Source organism: Ruditapes philippinarum, unplaced genomic scaffold (assembly GCF_026571515.1).
Source record: "Ruditapes philippinarum isolate M1 unplaced genomic scaffold, ASM2657151v2 ctg4950_1_1_1_1, whole genome shotgun sequence".
Classification (NCBI taxonomy): domain Eukaryota; kingdom Metazoa; phylum Mollusca; class Bivalvia; order Venerida; family Veneridae; genus Ruditapes; species Ruditapes philippinarum.
In genome coordinates, this window is record NW_026861903.1 from 36344 (window position 1) to 56804 (window position 20461).

At 30.7% G+C, this 20461-nt stretch overlaps 1 protein-coding gene across 1 annotated transcript; it reads left to right on the forward strand.

Annotated features, from left to right (window-relative positions):
- Positions 1-10194: 10194 nt before the first annotated feature.
- Positions 10195-18113, forward strand: LOC132717313 (uncharacterized). Its single transcript, XM_060700746.1, has 8 exons — positions 10195-10512; positions 13727-14044; positions 14202-14327; positions 14569-14596; positions 14928-14977; positions 15276-15294; positions 16764-16847; positions 17521-18113. The coding sequence occupies exons 1-8, from the start codon at positions 10332-10334 to the stop codon at positions 17543-17545; spliced, it is 831 nt and encodes a 276-aa protein (XP_060556729.1). The 5' UTR covers positions 10195-10331; the 3' UTR covers positions 17546-18113.
- Positions 18114-20461: the final 2348 nt, after the last annotated feature.

Genomic DNA, 20461 nt, shown 5'->3' on the forward strand with positions numbered 1-20461 from the left:
ACAATATCTTTTTATAATTTCTGAGTATATATCACACATTTTGTGAGAGGAACCCAAAATGACGTTAATATGGGCGCCGCATTTTGAAATGGACATCACGTCAGGTTACAACCTATGTCAACGGAAAAAAATGTAATTTTAACATTTTGACTATATAAGTGACTTTTAAAAAAAATGAAAAACATGCCTAGAGATATTGACGCCAGGATAAACATGGCATTAATTTAAATGATTTTACCATTTTATTTGATACAAACTGAAATATTCAAATTTGGTGGGACAGACTATAATGCTTATTATGATAGCTTAGCGATACCGAAGTTGCAAATTCTTATCCTCAACAAACATTTTTTTCTGAGATTTTTTAAAATAAATTTTGTTTTTCTATTATTATATGAAGCATTTATGATGAATCACCATTTCTTGTAAATTTTCTTGTTAAAAATCATATCTTTAATATATAGATGTAGATGTAAAATTCCATAATTTCAGTTTACACAGTCATTCAATTGGTGATTGTTACACACAAAAAAATAGATGTGAAGTTTCTCAAATTGTTAAGCAAAAAAATACAATTCAATAAGATATAATTTAATGTAGACTGACAAGAAAGCGGAGTGAGTGTGGATGCATCCGTATCCTTTTGACATATTTCTTGCTTTAATGAAACTTGAGACTTGACAAATGAATACATCTTCAACCTCATAAAGTGGATTTCTAGTTTGACCTCTCGTCGCTTAAGAGTTGCCCTCTGTCCGTCTGTTTACCTTTTCGTAGTAGCAGGATCCTATGATAACTTAAGATGTACTCAAAACAATTTCATATAACTTAACTTACGATGTACTCAAAACATTTTCATAAAACTTTACATATAGACAGATGGCAGTATGAATGTTATGCACATCATTTTATTTTATGAAAAATTTTGTTGCTATGATATCAAATAAAATTTGATTTATAACTACATAGTTTTTTTTCAATGACAAATCTCGAATTCTGTTATTCTTTAAATGTATCTGTTATTGTGTCCATGATACTTGACATACGGATAGATAGCAACGTAAGAGATATTGTTAGTCATGTTTGTCCCTAATTGGTTACTATAATAAGAACACTTTCTAATCCTATTTTAAAGAATATTTGAAATGATTTGTTTGTATTGAAAATTGTAACGTTTATATTGTATTGTAGTTTATATAAAATCTGAGAAATATAATCTTTATAAACTGATTGGATGTCCTAAATGTATTGTATATTTCCGTCTGTTCAGAAAAATTGTATATTGATATCACTTTAAAAATGCTTTAATTTTACTTAAATATAGCAATGTTGAACTATGATTTATACAAATTGATCCCGAGAAAATTTGATCATTTGATTATATGTTTTATAATTTTCTTGTAAAATAGGTAAACTTTACAATTAAAGATGATATAGATAACTTAAGAACTCAATAGTTCATCCATGTTTTTCACAAAGGCGAAATTGAAAAGCCATGTGCTTGAGAATGATGCAGGCATACATTTTGCATTGTTTAACTGGGAGAGGTTATTCTAATATAAATAACACATATGTGTTGATTAAAATAAATTTTACCACGGAAATAGGTCACCCAGATGGCTTTGTTTCTTCTGTAGTGAAAATGTCGCTTTGAAATCTTTTGAACTTGGGTGTGATTTCTGAAAACATTGTATCACATTTAATACCAGGGTTATATGTTTAACTCTTTATATAATATTATTGACAACAGCTCCTTTAATTGACTGGGCCTCCAAAGTTACTTGAAAACATCATCATTTTTATGTTTAAAAGGTTGAATTCTGGAAAAGCAGGTGCTATGGGGGTGATAAACAGTACCTTGCACTTTCCATGACATTCAAACCTATTCCATAGAATTTCCAGAATCGTCTTTGTTGGCGTTCTTTACGGATTCGTCGTTCTTTATTTTACGATACGTTTCTAGCTTTTTTTATAATACATTGCCAACCACTCCAGCTGGTTCTCATGATTCTTTCTTCATATTAAGTACTTTCAAATGTCAACCTACATCGCACGACCCCCGAGACAAATTGCAAACAAATTTGCTACAGACTGTCTCATTGTCAATAAAATGTGTAAATACTCCTCTTAAAGTTAAAACTGTTATACTGAAAGAACCAAAAAGACAGAATTAGATACCACTATAGACTTGGTTTCCAAAGTTAAAATTATTGGAAATGAGTCATTTCGTGACCCTTAAATCGAGAATACCAAAATTTTGAATTGTTAATCCATGCTTATAAAAATATCTACTTCTCAGTGCAATTTTATGACAGAATAAACAATTTTGAAAAAAGAAACACTTCTGAATATCACAAAGGCTTATTTAGTGGCGGCCTGGCCGAGGGCTGAACGCGTCGCATTAGTAATCAAATGATCGCTAGTCGAGTGAGTCCAAACACGTCGGGGTTAAGTAGTTGTTTCTTTGAGCAAGAATCTTTACACTCATTGCTCAGCATGGGTTGGATCCAGGAACGGATTTGAAAGTGTGTGCTTACAGCTTCCTACGCAATCGAACTAAGACGCATTCTGTATAATACAAAAACGCTAAGCAAATGCTTATTTTATACAACCAACCTTATGAGGAAACTTCCCTTCGACAAGTAGACAGTTCCATTAGTAAAGTAATCTCAAACGCAAAGTATTTTACCTGATTGGCGGGGATTTTTATGATCTTGGCAATATTGACTGAACAACAGTCATCTCTATATGTAATACATAACAACATCTACCAAAACATTGCTTGCAGCTCACTAACCAATATAACCAAAACAAGAAAAGAAAGGAAAATCTTATCTGGATTTTTCAATGAACTAAAAAGACAAATGAATAGTTGTAAGCGTAAGTATTTCAAACCTATCGATTGACATAATGGTAAAAAAGTAAGATTCCTCAAATCTGAGATAATAAAAAAAACACAAATATATAACACGTTGAAAATATGCTATTCAATTGTCCTATTCCCATCAAGAAAGATCCTAAAAGAAGAATCTACCTAAAATCTGTTTTCATACATGAAGTAATAGAACATATAATATCAATTTATGTTGTGTCTTTGATAAGAAAATTATATCTTGTATAACGTTTAACATCTTTTAAGTTCGTCTCGATCTTGCAAAACTTATTTCCTTTAGTCAAATTAGTTGCTCTTTTTAAAACCAAATAACAAGCCAAACATAATCATAATGGATTTTACATCCGTTTGCCAAGGTGCCTAGTAAACTTAGCTTACAAAAATTGAAATTTATGACATTACATGTAATCAATGATTTGTTTAAGAGGATAGGACCCAGACAGTTGAGTTTGGGGACAAAGTACCTAAAATAATGCCTTTAACAACAGGCGAGGCGACGCCCAGGGCACGGGCTTAGGATTGATCTTCTACGCATTCAACATCAATGATTTCCCTGTGAATTAAGACTCTTTGATGGACTTCAAATCTCAATAACTTAGATAAGAAAATTCTGCAAAATATCTAAACATCATCCTTAAATATGCTTTAACTTTTATAGTACACAATAATTTTAGAAACTGCGATTATAATCATATAATGATACAGTTTAACTGTGTTTTAACAATGCGTTAGATAGAAAATCTATTATTCTAATTAATGCTACAAGGTATGTATATGTGCAATAATAGGAAGGATTTATATGAGACTGTATTCGATATTCTTGGTTGTTTTTTTATCCTAGGTAAGCACTGACTTTTCCTATAAATGTGTTGAAAGTAATAGCCAAGAAAAAAAATGTCTATAAGCATATTCAAAAACATAAATGTGTTGAAAGTAATAGCCAAGAAAAAAAATGTCTATAAGCATATTCAAAAACATTATAAGCGCATTATTATAAGTAAGTACGTACAATTAACATAAAAACGCCTATGAAAAGAAGTTTTATAGAAAGAACTCTCAAGGATGTAATAAATTTTAACCACGTTTTGTGAAAAACGATATTACATTTTTCATTTAAACAGGTAGCTAGGCGTAATTAATCTCCTGAATTTCTCAATAGATAAAATTAAACCTTTACAAAACTTTTGTCACCAAGTGGCATAGATGATAATATTAGGGTTTTGTACTTTGATACTTCTTACAATTGTGTTAGACTTATTCATGAAATATCAGCCAAATTTATTTGTTTACTATTTGATACAAAAATATTGTTAATATCTGTTTAATGTTATAAGCAAACATTTTCCGCTACGCCCTCGTGATATAATTCCCGCATCTGAAGGGCAAACAGTGATTTTATCAAGCAATAAAATCACCGATTTGGATATATTATTTCGATTCTAACACGACATCAACAAATAAATGCAGTCTTATCTGATATTAGCTAAATTGCGCCTGATTTGTTTCGTACTTATTGTCAGCGCGTCACATTTTAGTGGTTACGTCACGTGTTTAATTTTTATGATTACGTCACATGTCTAAATATAGAACGTCAAATAATGACTTTATAGCATAATAACACACACTTTCGGTTCTTCTAGTATGTTCAATTTAGGGGACAATGCGGGTCGTGTTAGAATGTTAAATAATGATTAACATTATTCAGATTAAGTAAACATAATTTTCACAAATTATCAATGTCATATTATTAACTACACTTTTCAGATGGACCAGATTCAGCAAATCTCAGCAAAACATCACCTCGCACTGTAACAGAAGGGGATAAAGATGAAAAAAATGAATGTACCTCAGATTGTTATCCTGGTTGTTCTTATAAATGGACAAAAAGTACAAGTTCCTCTGCTAGTACGTCTTCACGTGTGCTTCAACTAAACACTGTGTTAAGAGAGAATGCTGGAGATTACAAATGCATTAGTACCAATACAGCAACATCACAGTTTTGAAAGTCTGCAGAATCAACTATAAAAATCATTGTTCAATGTAAGCTTTTGTTTTATTAAAAATCATGATTAAATAGGGTTTTACATCCAGAACTTTTAAAATCGTACTTCAAACTGGGGTATGAATTCAAGGATGTTGAATATTTTAATCCAATGTGCTTCCAGCTGTTCTTAGCTGTACAAAGTCCTACTTCAATTGAATCCCAAATAATAAGTGATCTCCCTATTAAATGTTCAACACAACTGTCAAAATTTACTAATTAACAAAGACAAATGTCGTGTTAAAGGTAGATTGTTTTTAAAACACGGGTCATTTACAATTAAGGCTCATGTTATATCTTATAACATTTCGAGTAATTTAATTTCCAATTCCCTACCCAGCGGTTATTACCTATTTTCAACATCCGCAGTAACATGATGGTTCATAAAACATCTCAAGTTCATCGAAGTACAATCTGCATTCAAATTCGACAAAATCAGTTTTGAATGCAATACAGCGTCGACAAAGGTGGACGTATACAATCTGGTTGCGATATCAAGAAGCGATGGCTTATTCGAAAGATTGTATTGCGTTGACGTAGAACACAATAAACGTCCGCGCTAGCGACTTGTGACTGTTTATTTCTTTTTCATAAATTCGACATTTCTATGTGTTCATTGGTTGTATTTGGAAGCACAGGTGTGTTAAAGAAATGCTCTTCCAAAATGCGTTATATAAGTCCCAGAGCACTCACGCACGCATGCAATCATACACCTTCGTTGAAAATCGTCCGTTACCTATGAGTAACAAACTTTTAAAAACAGTATTCAAGCAAATTCAGTTTGTGTTCGTATGTGTGCGAATGTGTCACGTATAAATTAATATTTTTAAACATTTGCGTTTGTCAACGTAGAACTGTCCAATGCGATAGTGTTACAGTCACTAAGATAAGTTGTTTTTCCGCACACTAAGCTATACATGTACGATGTCGTCAGTGTGTAATGTAGGTAACCTTTTTGTAATGTATGCCCAATTAAGGTCAAGTTAATTGACCTCAGGAATCCGAAACGTTGAATTGGAAATGACTTTCCGAAGCGCTGAAACCTCCTTTTTTGCAGTGCACGTATAGAAGCATATTTTGTGCACTTCTTAAAATACAATACCAAAATATACTGAAAACGCATTTTCATTTAATGAAAATGAAAGGAATTAGACATTCATTATTATCTGAGGTAAAATAACATACATTGTACATATTAATTAGTATTTGTGAAGAAACCTTCGACTTTAAATCATATTTTCTTAACTCTTTGTCGGTATACCATCATGTGTTCAATGTACTAAGTATAATGTTCACTCCAGATGCTGCCTGTTGTGCTCTACGCTATTTGTATGGCATCATGTCACAAAAAAACGAATAATTACCCGCGTAAATATAGTTAAGTTATAGTTCTTCTGATTTCCTTCATGTCCAAAGTTATACCCTTTTTGCTCGTTGATTTAATGCACTTATCGTCTTGTTATATAAAACAGCATATGTCTGCTCTCTTTGTTATTTCGATATTGATGACAAACTTAGGGTTTCTATCGTCGTAATCCGTGACATATTTTTAGAAGAATAAATAACTGAATTGCCTGTTTCGGAAACAGAGAATAAAATATCTATTTTCTGATTGTTTCCCTACTTGTATAAAAATTTAGTGTGCTATTAAAGGCTGTTTGTTGACAAGAAATATAATTTCTACGTTGATCTAATAGAATATGTTATTTATAATAGGAAGATTAAAACAGACGAGACGCAATTGTACTGGAACAACTCTAATATTGTTAGTAATAATTTAAGATCTTAAAAGAGATAATAAAATTAAATTGAATACACTGTAATCCTTAATCTCTATGAAATGTTGTTTGGACCGATACATTTCCGTAAAGAAATGCTGATTAATGCGAACTATATTTCAAATAAATATACTTACTGTGCCTGTATGACAATTATTTAGTAACTTCATTTCCACTATCATAATAACGGTGTAAAGCAGTTATCCCGTTGTATTTATTATGCTTGCAATATAAATAAATACCAATTTACAAACTAACTTTGCAGTTAGTCAGGTTGTCTAGTTAAATATCAATACAGCCAAGTAGGGATTGTACTTCTTTCGCATTTTGTTCCTGTGTTATTAATAATTAAATAAGAATATGTTGTATTTTGTTTGTAAAGATATTAAGTGTTTTCTTATTTTATATCAAATTATCATTCACTTTTTCTTTTGTTATCAATGTATTCATATCTAGCTAGCTAGTTGGTACAACATACGGAATACTAAACGGAATGCATACATGTACACACATTGTTTCAAGAGTAGTTAAATTGGCACGAAATACTCGTGCAATGTACAAATTCTATGACTGCTACATACTACATACTACTACATATGCTTAGGATAAAAACTCATTATTACCGGTAAATTTGAATTGTAAGATATTGAAACAAAGCAACTTTTATATTCCACTTCATGTGCATCTAATGCAAAATCTAAAAAAAAAATAGGGAAAGAAAACAAGAAAAAAAAAACTAATAATAAAATGTAAAATGATAAAGTGCCATTGACTCTACCAACTTTGCCATCGAAACGTTTCAAATTCTATATCTTACCTTGTATTATATTCGCTTCTAAAAACCCTGTTTTACCTGTTCAGATAAGATAAAGGTTGTAAATTTTTGTGTACAAGAAAAAAATGCAACTTCACATTCTCATGATAATAAAATCTACTTCAAAATAAGAAAACTTATCTACTTGATGTTTATCGTTGTATCTAGTTGTTATCAATCATGGCGAAATGTTATTAACGAATCTTTAATAGCGAATCTGTCCATCTTGTCATTTCCGATCACTGCAGAATACCATAATAGTTTTGCCGACAACACGACAAGTGTAAAAGAAGGAGAAAGTCTTACATTATACTGTAATGGCCATGGTGTACCATCTTATTACATCTACAAAAGTTTAATTCAAAGCTGGAACAATGTTGCTATACCAAATAACAATACAGCTGTAGATAATACAGAGAAGTATAGCTCCCTTTACTTTAAATCACTCCGACTTGATGATACAGGGACATACACATGTACATTAAACAATGGAATATCAAACCTATCGGGAATACTTGACCAAAGTGGTACAAGGAAGATTACTGTACAAGGTAAACTATATGATTTAAAGGAAAATCATTAAAGCCTTTTAAACTATTGATATACGTACATAATACATACGAACATAGTTGTAGAAGTGTTTTTGTATGTGTGAGACATAAAACGGGGAGGGTCCACAGGAACACTTTGTACCTCCCAAACCAATTATATTTCTATTTAATTCTTATTTTTATTTTAAGGGTAATACGCCTAGAGAACAGATTTCCAAATTCTATTTTCAGAATTTTTACAATGACGTAAGTCCTTAAAGTAACGACGAAACATACTGAGATTTATATGTATAGGGATATCACAAAAATCAAAGTACCGTATTATTCTTCAATTTTTATATGAAGAGTAATCAATATAAAGTAGTAAATTATTTTCATAAAGAAGTGAGATTAAAAACTTACAAATTGCCCGGAAGTATTCATTTACTTCAATATATCGTATATCAGTTGTTTTCTTTTTCACAGGTATCTAATTTTCTCTATATTCACGCGCAATCAATATCGTTCGAAATAGATTCGCTAAATTTTTACTCAATTTAATACGGGGATTTTGCGAGTTAATGGAATTTCATTTTGCCTCAGATTGTTTATTACCAGTTTAGTCGTGTGTACTTACATTGTGTTACCTACAAATCAATTTGTCAAATATCAATTGCGATATTCATAGTTGTTTAGATTGTGTTTAAGTACATACAAATCTTAAGTAACACATTGAGCAAACAGGTATTTTTGGTGATGCTTATTTAAATGATTGCCTGATTAATTTACCTTTCAAGTAGGTATACAAACAAAGGCAACTTTACAATAACATGTAAACAATGTAATAAGTTAAGACCCTGAAATACTGAATACATATTTGTAATAATATATCAATAGGAAAATTGAAAACAAATGTTTACCTGTGAAAACTATAAATTTCTGTCACAAAGAGTCATCTCTCTTCTTTGCCAGCATAACAACAATGAAAAAAACAAAAGATGTATACCAAAATCGTTAAAATTAGATACGCAAAAATTAAATTACTTCCATAATCGCGAAATTTTCTGTACGCAAAAATAACCTGATATACCGCATATGTGAACGGAACGATGCAAATCTGAACACAATTCGTATATGAAGTAATTAACATGTTTACTTAAGTTTTTAATTTTAAATTTTGTCCGAACTACTCCTCTTTTACCAATGATGCAATTTCAATGGAACTCTACAGCATTGATCGGTTGCTCAATAAATTGCGCATATTATACGGGTTTATTGCTTTAAATGTTTTTTGCCGAGTTATGGCTTTTGAATAAAATACGCATTTTACCCTGTAAATGATTTCTGTGTCACCTGCTACACAGTAGCTACATCATGCAATTGGCTATCATGAGGCAACACATGTGATCAGTGATCGCTCTTATTTATATTACGGTACAGATAAACATCTGTAATTGTAAATTCTGCTTACCCTATCAAATGTGAGGCGGGTTTTCGGAGAGTGGTACTTTTCACTTACCAATTAGGCTCAAAAACACATTTATTTTTTATTTTTAGCTAGTGGTGTGTTCTTAACGCCTAGTGGCCAGGGTGAGATTTGTGATTTTATATTGCCCGTGGGACTGTCCTTTAACATTTTTCTCCGCACACTAGCATTTTATGTCTTATTTATCAAAAAGAAATTGCTGAGAACAGGTATCAGCAGAAAATAGTTTTTTCTTTGAGACCGGCATTATTTCGTCAGTTTTTATAAGCTTTTGCCCCCGGCCCAGCCCACTGAAATGTCTATCAAGGTATTATAGTTTTCAAATTGATCATATTTGCTATAATTTTCTTATATTTTGATACATTTTATTCCGTTCTTTGTTAAAACAATATTTAGTGAAAAGTTTTGTTTTTTTAAGCTTTAACCAAATTAAATTATTTTACAGTTGTTCTTTACGTTACTTGCACGATCATTAAACATTTTATATGGTTTAATTCTAGCTTTAAGAGTTTAAGTGATTGTTTGCGATAAACACGAAAGCTTTATAAATATATATTAAGATATATTGGTCCGTTCACTTACAATGGTGCTAATGTATATTCACGGTTTTAATGATGTATTCTTTCCTATATATTTTCAATAACAATATCTCCAAAGATACTTAAAGATGATCTTCGATTTACTGGTTCAACGGGAGACGTAATTAATATTGAAATCCCAATTTACAGCAACCCCGTACTTGACACTATAGAAATTACAAGATATGATGGTCAGTCTATTTCTAGTGACATGTTTACTGTCATGGATGATTCTGTGGAGAAAAATTTTTATGGCAAAGATGTCATTCTACAAGGATATGCAATTTATCTCACGTTGAATGATACAAAGGAAGACGATTTCGGAAATTATTCATTCAAAATCACAATTGCTCTTGATACAACACAAGCTTTTGTTCATGTGATAGCAGAAGGTAAGCAGATTTTATTTTATTTACAAAAATCAACATTTACCATATTTTCATTTGTGGGGTTCCTTACATTCGCAGTTAACATGTTAGCATTATACACTGTGAGTACTTGAAATGCCTGGCCGAAAATGTAAAAAAAAACAACAACAAAAACCAAAACAACCCGATAACCCGCCTTATTGGTTTCACTTCATTTCTTGATTTCTATTGTTCATATTTTTATAGTTCTTATTACTTTAAAGGCAAGTTTGTGTACTGTCTTATCAAATAAAACTGTAGGAAATTTAATTACATATATGTATTGTTATGTATGCAACATATTACATGTATATAATTTATATCTGACCAGTTGGTATTTCCAATATTATCATTGTTCTATTTTTAGAACATAAACTACATGTATGTACTAGAACGTTCTTAACTGTTGTAGAAAACTCATGCATTATATTTAGATAGAAATTTCTGGAATGATCTTTATTGTTGAAGTTGCTAGATTATGATTACTGTAGTAAATGGAAGACTATTCTAGAAACTTCTTAGTTAATATATATAAGGAGACATTTTTCATTACTCTTACCTTTTTAGTCATCAGTGATCTTTTAAGTCATCAATATATTTGGAGTATTATTCAACTTGGATATTAAGTGAATTATTGGAGCTTGGATTTTAAAATAAATTATTCTTGTGGATTTTATTGTGGGAATTTATTCTAAAGTGTTCTTGGATTTAACTTGGATTTTAACTGTGCTATTCAAAAAGGATCATTCCAGGATCAGACTAGACATTTAAGATTTCATTTTTATTTGGACTTCAGGTATTTGTAAACATAATTTGTTATTTTATTTTTCTTTAATAATTTTTCTGTAATAAATTTGTTATTATTACAAGTTTGTTGCTGGCTTTTCTTTCTCGTTACGCCTGGCTCGTAACAGTATTTTCTTCAAATATGTGTTATATATTATATAACGTGCATTTTTCTGAAACAAAATACTTTGTTATGTGTTGATACATTCTTTTTTTTTCGAAAATGATTATCTCGTATATACGATATTACTGTTACCATTGATAATGTAAAGTGTATACAATTTTTTTAAGGACTATACCAAAGCAGAGCTGTTCACAGAGTGTCTTCTTAAGTAACCGTTACATTCAACCGGGATTTAATGCAGCGTCCTACTTTTTGCAAAAGTGCCGCCTCTCTGAATTTTTATAGATAAAGAAGTGATATTATACATTCTCAATTGAAACCTTTGGCGCCATTCAATGTTAATCATCTCGAAAATTGAATGTAAAACAGTTCGCGATGATCAACTTTAACTTCTTTCTCTAGCATATTTGCACTGTATCTATAGTGAAAATTCTTCGAAAGAGAAACAAGAACAATGCGCTTGACCATTCTCATTGCTCGATAGTAAAAAAACAGCCTTGATAATGTAGACTTTTCGAAATTTTAAAATGGACATAGTTCTGTCAAAATCCACATTAGATAACTGAGTCTAGGAAAGTGACATACTTTTATGCTCTGCTGGCAAAATTCCGAGGAACAAGTAACTGTTGATTCTTAGCACTGACTGTTTTCTTTTTATTTGTATGTTTGTGTTTGTGTTTTTTTTTAATTACGTATGACATTTGAAAAAAGTATGACATTTACTTCCACCCCCTCCAAACGCCTCAAAAAAATAACTGCCATTGCGTTAAGAAAGTGAATTTGTAAACTTACCAAATTTGAGGTCCAAAACGTTATCCATATAACATTGACGCAATACTAGTATATGTTAAGTGTCTGTTTCAATGTTGAACGAAATTATCGATTAATTAATATGACTCTTTATAGAAAGCATTCATTTTAACACTTTGTTTGTTAATGATTAAAATTGAATTATGTCTGATTGAAATAGTCACACTGAAATACCGTGCGAATTCAATTTGCCTACACTTTGCACTGCCTAAGGCTTAAAAGCCATGCAATTTTTTAACCGAACTATCTTATTTTCCATTAAATCTTTTTATAATTAAACGTGTATTAATATATCTGTTGTTTGTCTCGTTCTTTACACTTAATCGTCGTATAAGTTAAGATAAAGTTAGTCGTATTTTCTTCCAAAGTGCCTTCTTCCAGACGTGAATAGACTAGGAAAAACAATTATTCAACCTCGGTTTCGCCAATTTAAACAATATTTATATTTGTTAAATAACAGGGATAATCTATGTTACAACTTTTCTCAGAATCGACCATATGATAATGGATCCAATACAATTTTACTGATGATAAGTTTTTTAAAAAGCTTTCATAGGATATCACTTTATACCTTTTAAGCAAGATATATTGTAATTTCTGGTTTTATTTTATCTATTAAAACCGACGTAATATCTCGTAATGATATATCGGTTTCTCGTATCTCTTATAAATATTCTTTTCACCTTATAACACAAAACTTTAACTTATCACTATTTATAATAGTTGAGGACTTAGTAAAGTTCTCTTTATCAGATATTTATATCAATGATAAATACTTGTTTGCATTAAAATAACGAATAGGTAAATATTTCTTTTTTTACCGAAACTGAGGCTAAATAAATCATTACAATTTGTCGTTATAAGATTGTCTCAAGCCCATGACAAAGTATTTACAGGTTCTAAGAAGGCCTATCACAAGAGCCTCTATTTCGACTATAAAAACTCATCTGTTTATTTACAAGCTCTTATTATTGCTTGATACCGATATTTTAATATTCTAATTTACAATTTCTAATTTTAGACCAATGTATCCCAATTAAGTTTTATTTCTTCATTTCGACTTAGAATACCGCACTTATGAGCTATGAAAATGTTGTTGACACTATTTGGCTCTCGTGCAAATCCAACAAAGCTGAATCGTTTGATATAAATGTTATCATTATTTAATTGATATAAAGGCAGCACTTCTTGTAGATATTATTTGCAAATTGGTGTTTAGAAATATTCAAACAAATAATTGTTATATGTTTAAAACGCTATGTGCAGATGCTCGCTTTTACCTCAAATAATGAAAAATGGGCACCTTTTGAGGCCTTTATCTTAAAATCGAACTTCATAGTATTGTAGCCACATAAAAAAAATATCATATACATCGGTGTTTGAGAGAATTTTCTTTGATTCAAAAATATTATTGGTCTGATTTGTTTAAATATTTGTTTTAATAAATGTCGTAACTGGAGATATATTTTAAATTTTCAGGTCCACCATTTCCACCTAAATTCTTACAGTTCCTGTCGGAAAATAATAAACTGAAATTTGTTTGGCAAAAAGACTTCAATGGAGGACTTCAACAATATTTTATTATACAAACATCGATTGTGGGTAGAGGCACATGGACAAATATGTTAAATGTTAGCGAGATAGACAGTAAATATAGAGTTAACAGTATATTTTATACTGCAAATATAACGGGTCTTTCACCAGGAAAATATACTGCTCGAATATTTTCTCTCAATTCAAAAGGAGGATCTGAACACGTAGTTTTAGCAACTACATTTGATGTTGTCTTAGAAACAGGTATCATATATGTTTGGTTGAATATTCAAAATAAAACGTTTATTTCTTATAAAAGCATTGAAAGTACTTACATGTTCTAAACGATTATAATAAAACCGAAATCAATCTAAATTCATTGTGTTACTTTGGAAACTAAAGTAATATATTCACATTCTAGAATTTGAGGGTGACAAACCAGATGATAGAACTGGAGTTATAGCGGCTGTGATTATTTCAGTCGTACTTATTGGTTCCGCTATTTGCATCGGGATTTTCATTTGGAAGAAAAGAAAAACAGCAAAAGGTATACATTATTTGTACAATATTTTACAGAGTAAGCAATTTCATGTTTGGGTGTTGTACATATTACGCGTTACGAATGAGTATGTTTACAGTAAAAACCATAGAGCGAATTTCTGAATGTGTGTATATATAATTTGTTCACGATATACCTTATTATATAAATATTTATTGAAATCTTTTTTAAATTTAAATATACAATGTTTGTTTGAAATCTTTAATAAAACATGTCTTCTTCTCAACAGAACAAGCTACGCAAAATTTATATGAATCGTAAGTATTTTTATGTTAATGCATAAAACACAGCTCACATACAAATATATTCTACAAAGATTAATTTTTTAGCTGGCTCTGAATTGATTTACATGTTTATATTTGAATAGTAAACCTCTATTTTCGCAAATATTCAGAATATTGTTTAGATAGTTTTTGTTGAAAATGTAACGATATACACATAATATCACGTTTCTTTAGTCTTTAAAAATATTTAAAAGGTATCTTTTATATATATTTTGTTTTAATTTTAACTCACTATAATGTACATTTAGTACTTTATTTTTTATCATGATAATCACTCTTGTGGGAATTCATTTATATTTCATAGAACAGCTCAGTTGGATTCAACATCGAATGTACAATATGAAGACCTGCATGGTAAGACTTGAAAAACTTTATAAAACATTAAGTGAACTACCGATCATTTTATATGTTATTGATAAAATAAGAAAATGGATCAGTTATCAATTGCTGAATTTATGACAACATTATATTCATTAATTTTCCAATAATCTTGCATTGTAAAGATACATCAAATGTGTTTGAAAACATGCATGATTTCTAAATATTGAAACATTCTGTAAGTACTTACAATAAACACAATTATGGTTAAAGCATTCTGTACATTCTATTGGAAAATGGATAATTGATTTTTTGTCCATTTTTATACATACAGGTTTAACGGATGCAAACAAGTAAGCTATACCTTTCCATTTATATTAAATTTCCGTTTAATTTTATCTTCTCTGAGATCACCAATAGTTAATACACAATGATATGTTACTAGCTTTGTTAAGAAATGAGTTCATAAGTATTTGTTATAATAGCCCAAAAATTGTTCCTTTGCCAATGTTGCATGGCTCCTAAAAGAAACAATAATAATGATAATTTAAAAAAGGGAAATCAAAAGAAATGTGTTATCTTATTGAGGAAACCTAGTTTTATTTGGTGATCATCCTTTTTAAGTTTTGTTTAGTTAACGATTTTCGGTGTCAATAGCTTGACAAATCTAATACGTTAAGAAACATTTGTAGTTTTAGTTATACCCCTGAAAGTGTGAAATGTGTGTAAAAGAGATGGCTTAACAACTTTGGTCACATGGGGTCAAAAACTAGGTCACAACACCATCATCGAAATATCCAAAAACCCTGTTAACATTCTATTGGTCACAATTTGACTCAATTGTCATCATACATGGTCAGGATATTTGTCTAATTAATTTTTCGTATGAGTTCGAACATGTGTCATCTCTGTTAAAAAACTAGGTCACAGGAGCTAAAAATAGAGAAATCGTATTAACTCTCTAGTTGCTACTGTTGTTATCTAAATATCCTGGAAATTTGTCGGTCTGCAAGTTTGTTTTGATGATTTCTAGGTCTAGTTAAAATATGCATCACCTGGGGTCAAAAACTAGGTCACACTGCCCCAATATGGCACAACTTTGTTAAAACTCCAGAGGTCACATTTTTTACACAATTACAAGGATGCTTGTTTAAACAATTGCTCGGATGAGTTCGAGTGGTCAGGTGAGCAAACTAAGGTCCTCTTGTTTACTTGATACAATACTTTTAAGTGTGAGACTATTCACTTTTAACGATGAGAATTTGTTCACTATCAAATTTGAAATGAAATTAAAAAAGGGGGTGGGGGTAAGTAATTACAAAATCCTATTTTCCTTTATTATTTCACATGCATTTTTATTTTTCTAAAAAACCTTTTCAGTCTTATAAGTACGGTTGCGGAGTTTTGTTCTTTTTTCCGTGTTGCTTTTATTTTACTATCCAACATTGATAAAAAGTGGAGCGCACTGTTCAGCATTAAATAAAGTTGTAAGGATATTAAGCTAAATCTGGTTTTGGAATCATCATGCAATATTTCCATAATCTTATGCTCGATTTTTGAAAGAGTTGTAACATAGAATGTCTTGTTACTCGTATACATTACAAACGTATACTATACTTAAACAGAATAAAATTGGAATTTTAACCGTTTAGCAAAAAAAAAAAAAAAGAAATACCAATATATTTCTATTAACATGCATTTATTTTCTAATTATTCTTTTTCGAAATTATAACAAATATCTTGTACTCTGCTGTCAGCAAACATATATTTTTAGATACTTTAATAAAGCAGTTTTTTATGTTTAAATGCATACATTTCATAGATCAGAAACCTATGACCGACCGTTTAGATATAACAAAAGACGATGCCCAATTTCAAGCCACCTCAACCACCGAAAATGTCATAGGTAAGACATATTATGCTTAACAACCAAACAGTATGATATTTTTAATCAAAATTCATTTAAACAAATTGAGTCAATGCACAAGTCACACAACAAGGGTATGTCACCTGAAAATGTGATTAAGTTGTGTAAAATATAAATACTTCATTACATATTGTCAACGCATTCACAAAGCGTTATGGGGATATTTTGGAACCAACTTGAAAAAAGGGGACCATGTACATGTGACTTGCATGCATAACTTTTTATTAGTTGCATACCTTGAATATTTAACTTTAAGAAAAAAAATAGTAATAACATTTTGGCAAAAATGTCACGTGATTTACACCTGTTGAGAACTCAAATTCGAAGTTTGTGCAATTCGCACATTAATGTTTTTTGAAATGTTCGCATCGGTCATTAGGCATTCTTTATTAATCATATGTCATTATCAACATTTTAATGTTCAACTTTGGTACATAAATATCGATTCTACGGAAGCAAAACTCAGTTACCTAGAACAAACATATATTGTCTGGAACATGAAGATTTAGAGAATACAGGGATTAATTTTTCTTAAAAACGATAATGCAAGATCGTTACGATATAAATGTTTGTTATTAAAACTTTTAAAAACTGACGTTTAATTGCCTAGTGATATATTTTTCTAAAGATTAAAAATATCTCTACTTTTCAGCCCTTCAAACGTACGATACCAGTGACAATGTGAACATGTACAAAAACCTGAAAATTGGGAGCTCAAAGATGAATTAGTAGAGTTATTAATGAACAAATGTTCTGTTGAAAATAATTAATTTCGTCTTTGATAGTAAAGCTTCATCCTGCGGTTCATTAAGGACTGAAGTTTTCTATATACCGCCGCTATTATGTTGCAATTATATTAAGTAATATGTGTTTATTCATAAACACATATATATTTCTGTACAAATATGCACAGTGTTGTCATCACTTGATTATGGGTCGTCGTCTGTGGCTCTTGTCAGTTTCCCGTTCGTGCCTGAAATAATGCACTGGTGGCACACCAGTAAAGATAGAATCGACAAATAAGACCATTACTGTCTTAGTGCGACGTATGGTCCAACTAAAAACTCATTGTTGATGCTTGGTAAACAATTTACCTGTTTACATGACTGTTAAAATCATTATATTCATATCATACGAAAATTATACGTATTAATCTCGTAAAAATGAAATAAGTTATGTAATTATGTTTTATTTTCATTACCCAAATACCATAATTTACAATTATATCAAATAAAGATGATTATAACCAAAGCTTTTATGTCAAATATCAATTGTACAGTTCTCATTGTTCAGGCGTAAGAATTGCAGCAACCTGTTATCCCTGCGTTATAGTACTAAGCGATTTAACGGGTTCGAATAACTTTTGTATCTCTTAGCGTCAGTAGTTGAGGTTCTTTTAAAGTTTGTAAAATCTAAGCTTAGTCAAAATCGTTTTTCCTGTTTCAGAGCATTATGGCCTGTATAAGGGAACTGTAAAACCATTGACACATGCCAACTAACAACCATGATGTTGGTTCTTAAATGAAAAAAAAATAATAAAGAAACGTGCAAATAATAATAAACAAGAAAGTAAAAAAGAAGAAAAATAAACCATTATTGTCACGGTCTAGGCCGTGAGGTAAAAACCTTTGGTAGTGTGGTCTCTCAGTAGAGGTTTATTAATGTAGTCTGTAAAGGGAGTTGGTTGGTTCCACACAGTTTACTTCTATAGTGATTGCTGTTCTATATCTACTTTGCTTATTTAAACCTTTTACTTATAATTTTAACGGAACACTATCTTATGGAACGCCGTGACTGTCTTATGCTATCAATGGTTTTGATATCTTGTGAAATGATGATATTATTTTGTCATTTAAGCATATTAACATGTGCAATTTACATCATATCTTGTCTAAAGACAATGGTGACTTGTTCAAACAGCATGTTAACTTGTCAAATAATCATTATGACATGTGCAGACAAAATGTTAACTTGTCAAAGTATCATGATGACTTGTGCAAACGACATGTCAACTTGTCAAAATATCATGATGACTTGTGCAAACGACATGTTAACTTGTCAGAATTTCATAATGACATGTGCTAACAGCATGTTAACTTGTCGAATTTTCGTGATGACATGCTCATAATACCTTAACAAGTTTACATCTGTTTTGCACAAGTCATCACGGTTCTTTGACAAATTAACATGTTGTCTGCACAAGTCATCATGATAATTTGACAAGTTAACATGGCATTTGCACAAGTCATCATGATACATTGACAAGTTAGAATGGAGTAAGCACAAGTCGTCACGATACCTTGACAAGTTAACATGCTGTTTTCACATGTCATCATGACATTTTGACAAGTTAACATATCGCTTTCACAAGTCACCATGATACTTGGACAAGTTAGCATGTTGTTTGCACATGTTATCACGATGATTTGACAAGTTAACATACTGTTTGCACATGTCATCATGAAATTTTGACAAGTTAGCATGGCATTTTCACAAGTCATCATTATACTTGGACAAGTTAACATTTCGTTTGCACAAGTCATAATGATACTTGGACAAGTTAACATGCTGTATGCACATGTCATAACGATAATTCGACAAGTTAACATGCTGTATGCACATGTCATAACGATAATTCGACAAGTTAAAATGCTGTTTACACATGTCATCATGGAATTTTGACATGTTAGCATGGCATTTGCACAAGTTATCATAATACTATGACAAGTTAACAATACGTTTTGACATGTCAGCATGATACAAAATAACATGTCATTTGCACAAGTCATCACGATTCTTTGACAAGTTCACATGTTGTCTTCACAAGTCATCATGGTAATTTGACAAGTTCACATGCTGTTTGCACATGTCATCACATTAATTCGACAAGTTAACATGTCGTTTGCACAAGTCATCATTATACTTTTACAAGTTAACATGGCGTTTGCACAAGTCATCATGACACTTTGACAAGTTAACATGCTGTTTGCACATGTCATCACAATAATTCGACAAGTTAACATGTCGTTTGCACAAGTCATCATTACATTTTGACAAGTTAACATGCTGTTTGCACATGTCATCACAATAATTCGACAAGTTACCATGTCATTTGCACAAGTCATCACGATACTTTGACAAGTTAGCATGTTGTCTCCACATGTCATCATAATAATTTGACAAGTTAACATGCTGTTTGTACAAGTCAGCATGTTCCTTTGACAAAACATGATGTAAATTGCACATGTTAACATGCTCAAATGACAAAATAATATCATTGTTTCACAAGATAACAAAACCATTGATTACATAAGACAGTCACGGCCTTCCATACTATCTCTAAATAGATAAATAAGTTCTCTGTAACATTTAAACACTGTTTATTCCAGTAGTCAATTGCAAGTTTATTTTGATTATAACAAAGTTACAATAACAAAATAATAAATTGTCAACAAATGAGCACAATTGTATTTTAATCATTCAGCAACATATTCTATACGATAATGTAAATAAGTGAAAGTTTGTAGTAAAAATCATCAGAGTTTCAAGTCTTATTTATGTTAAAACCGTTTTCTAAATTATATCTCCTTTAA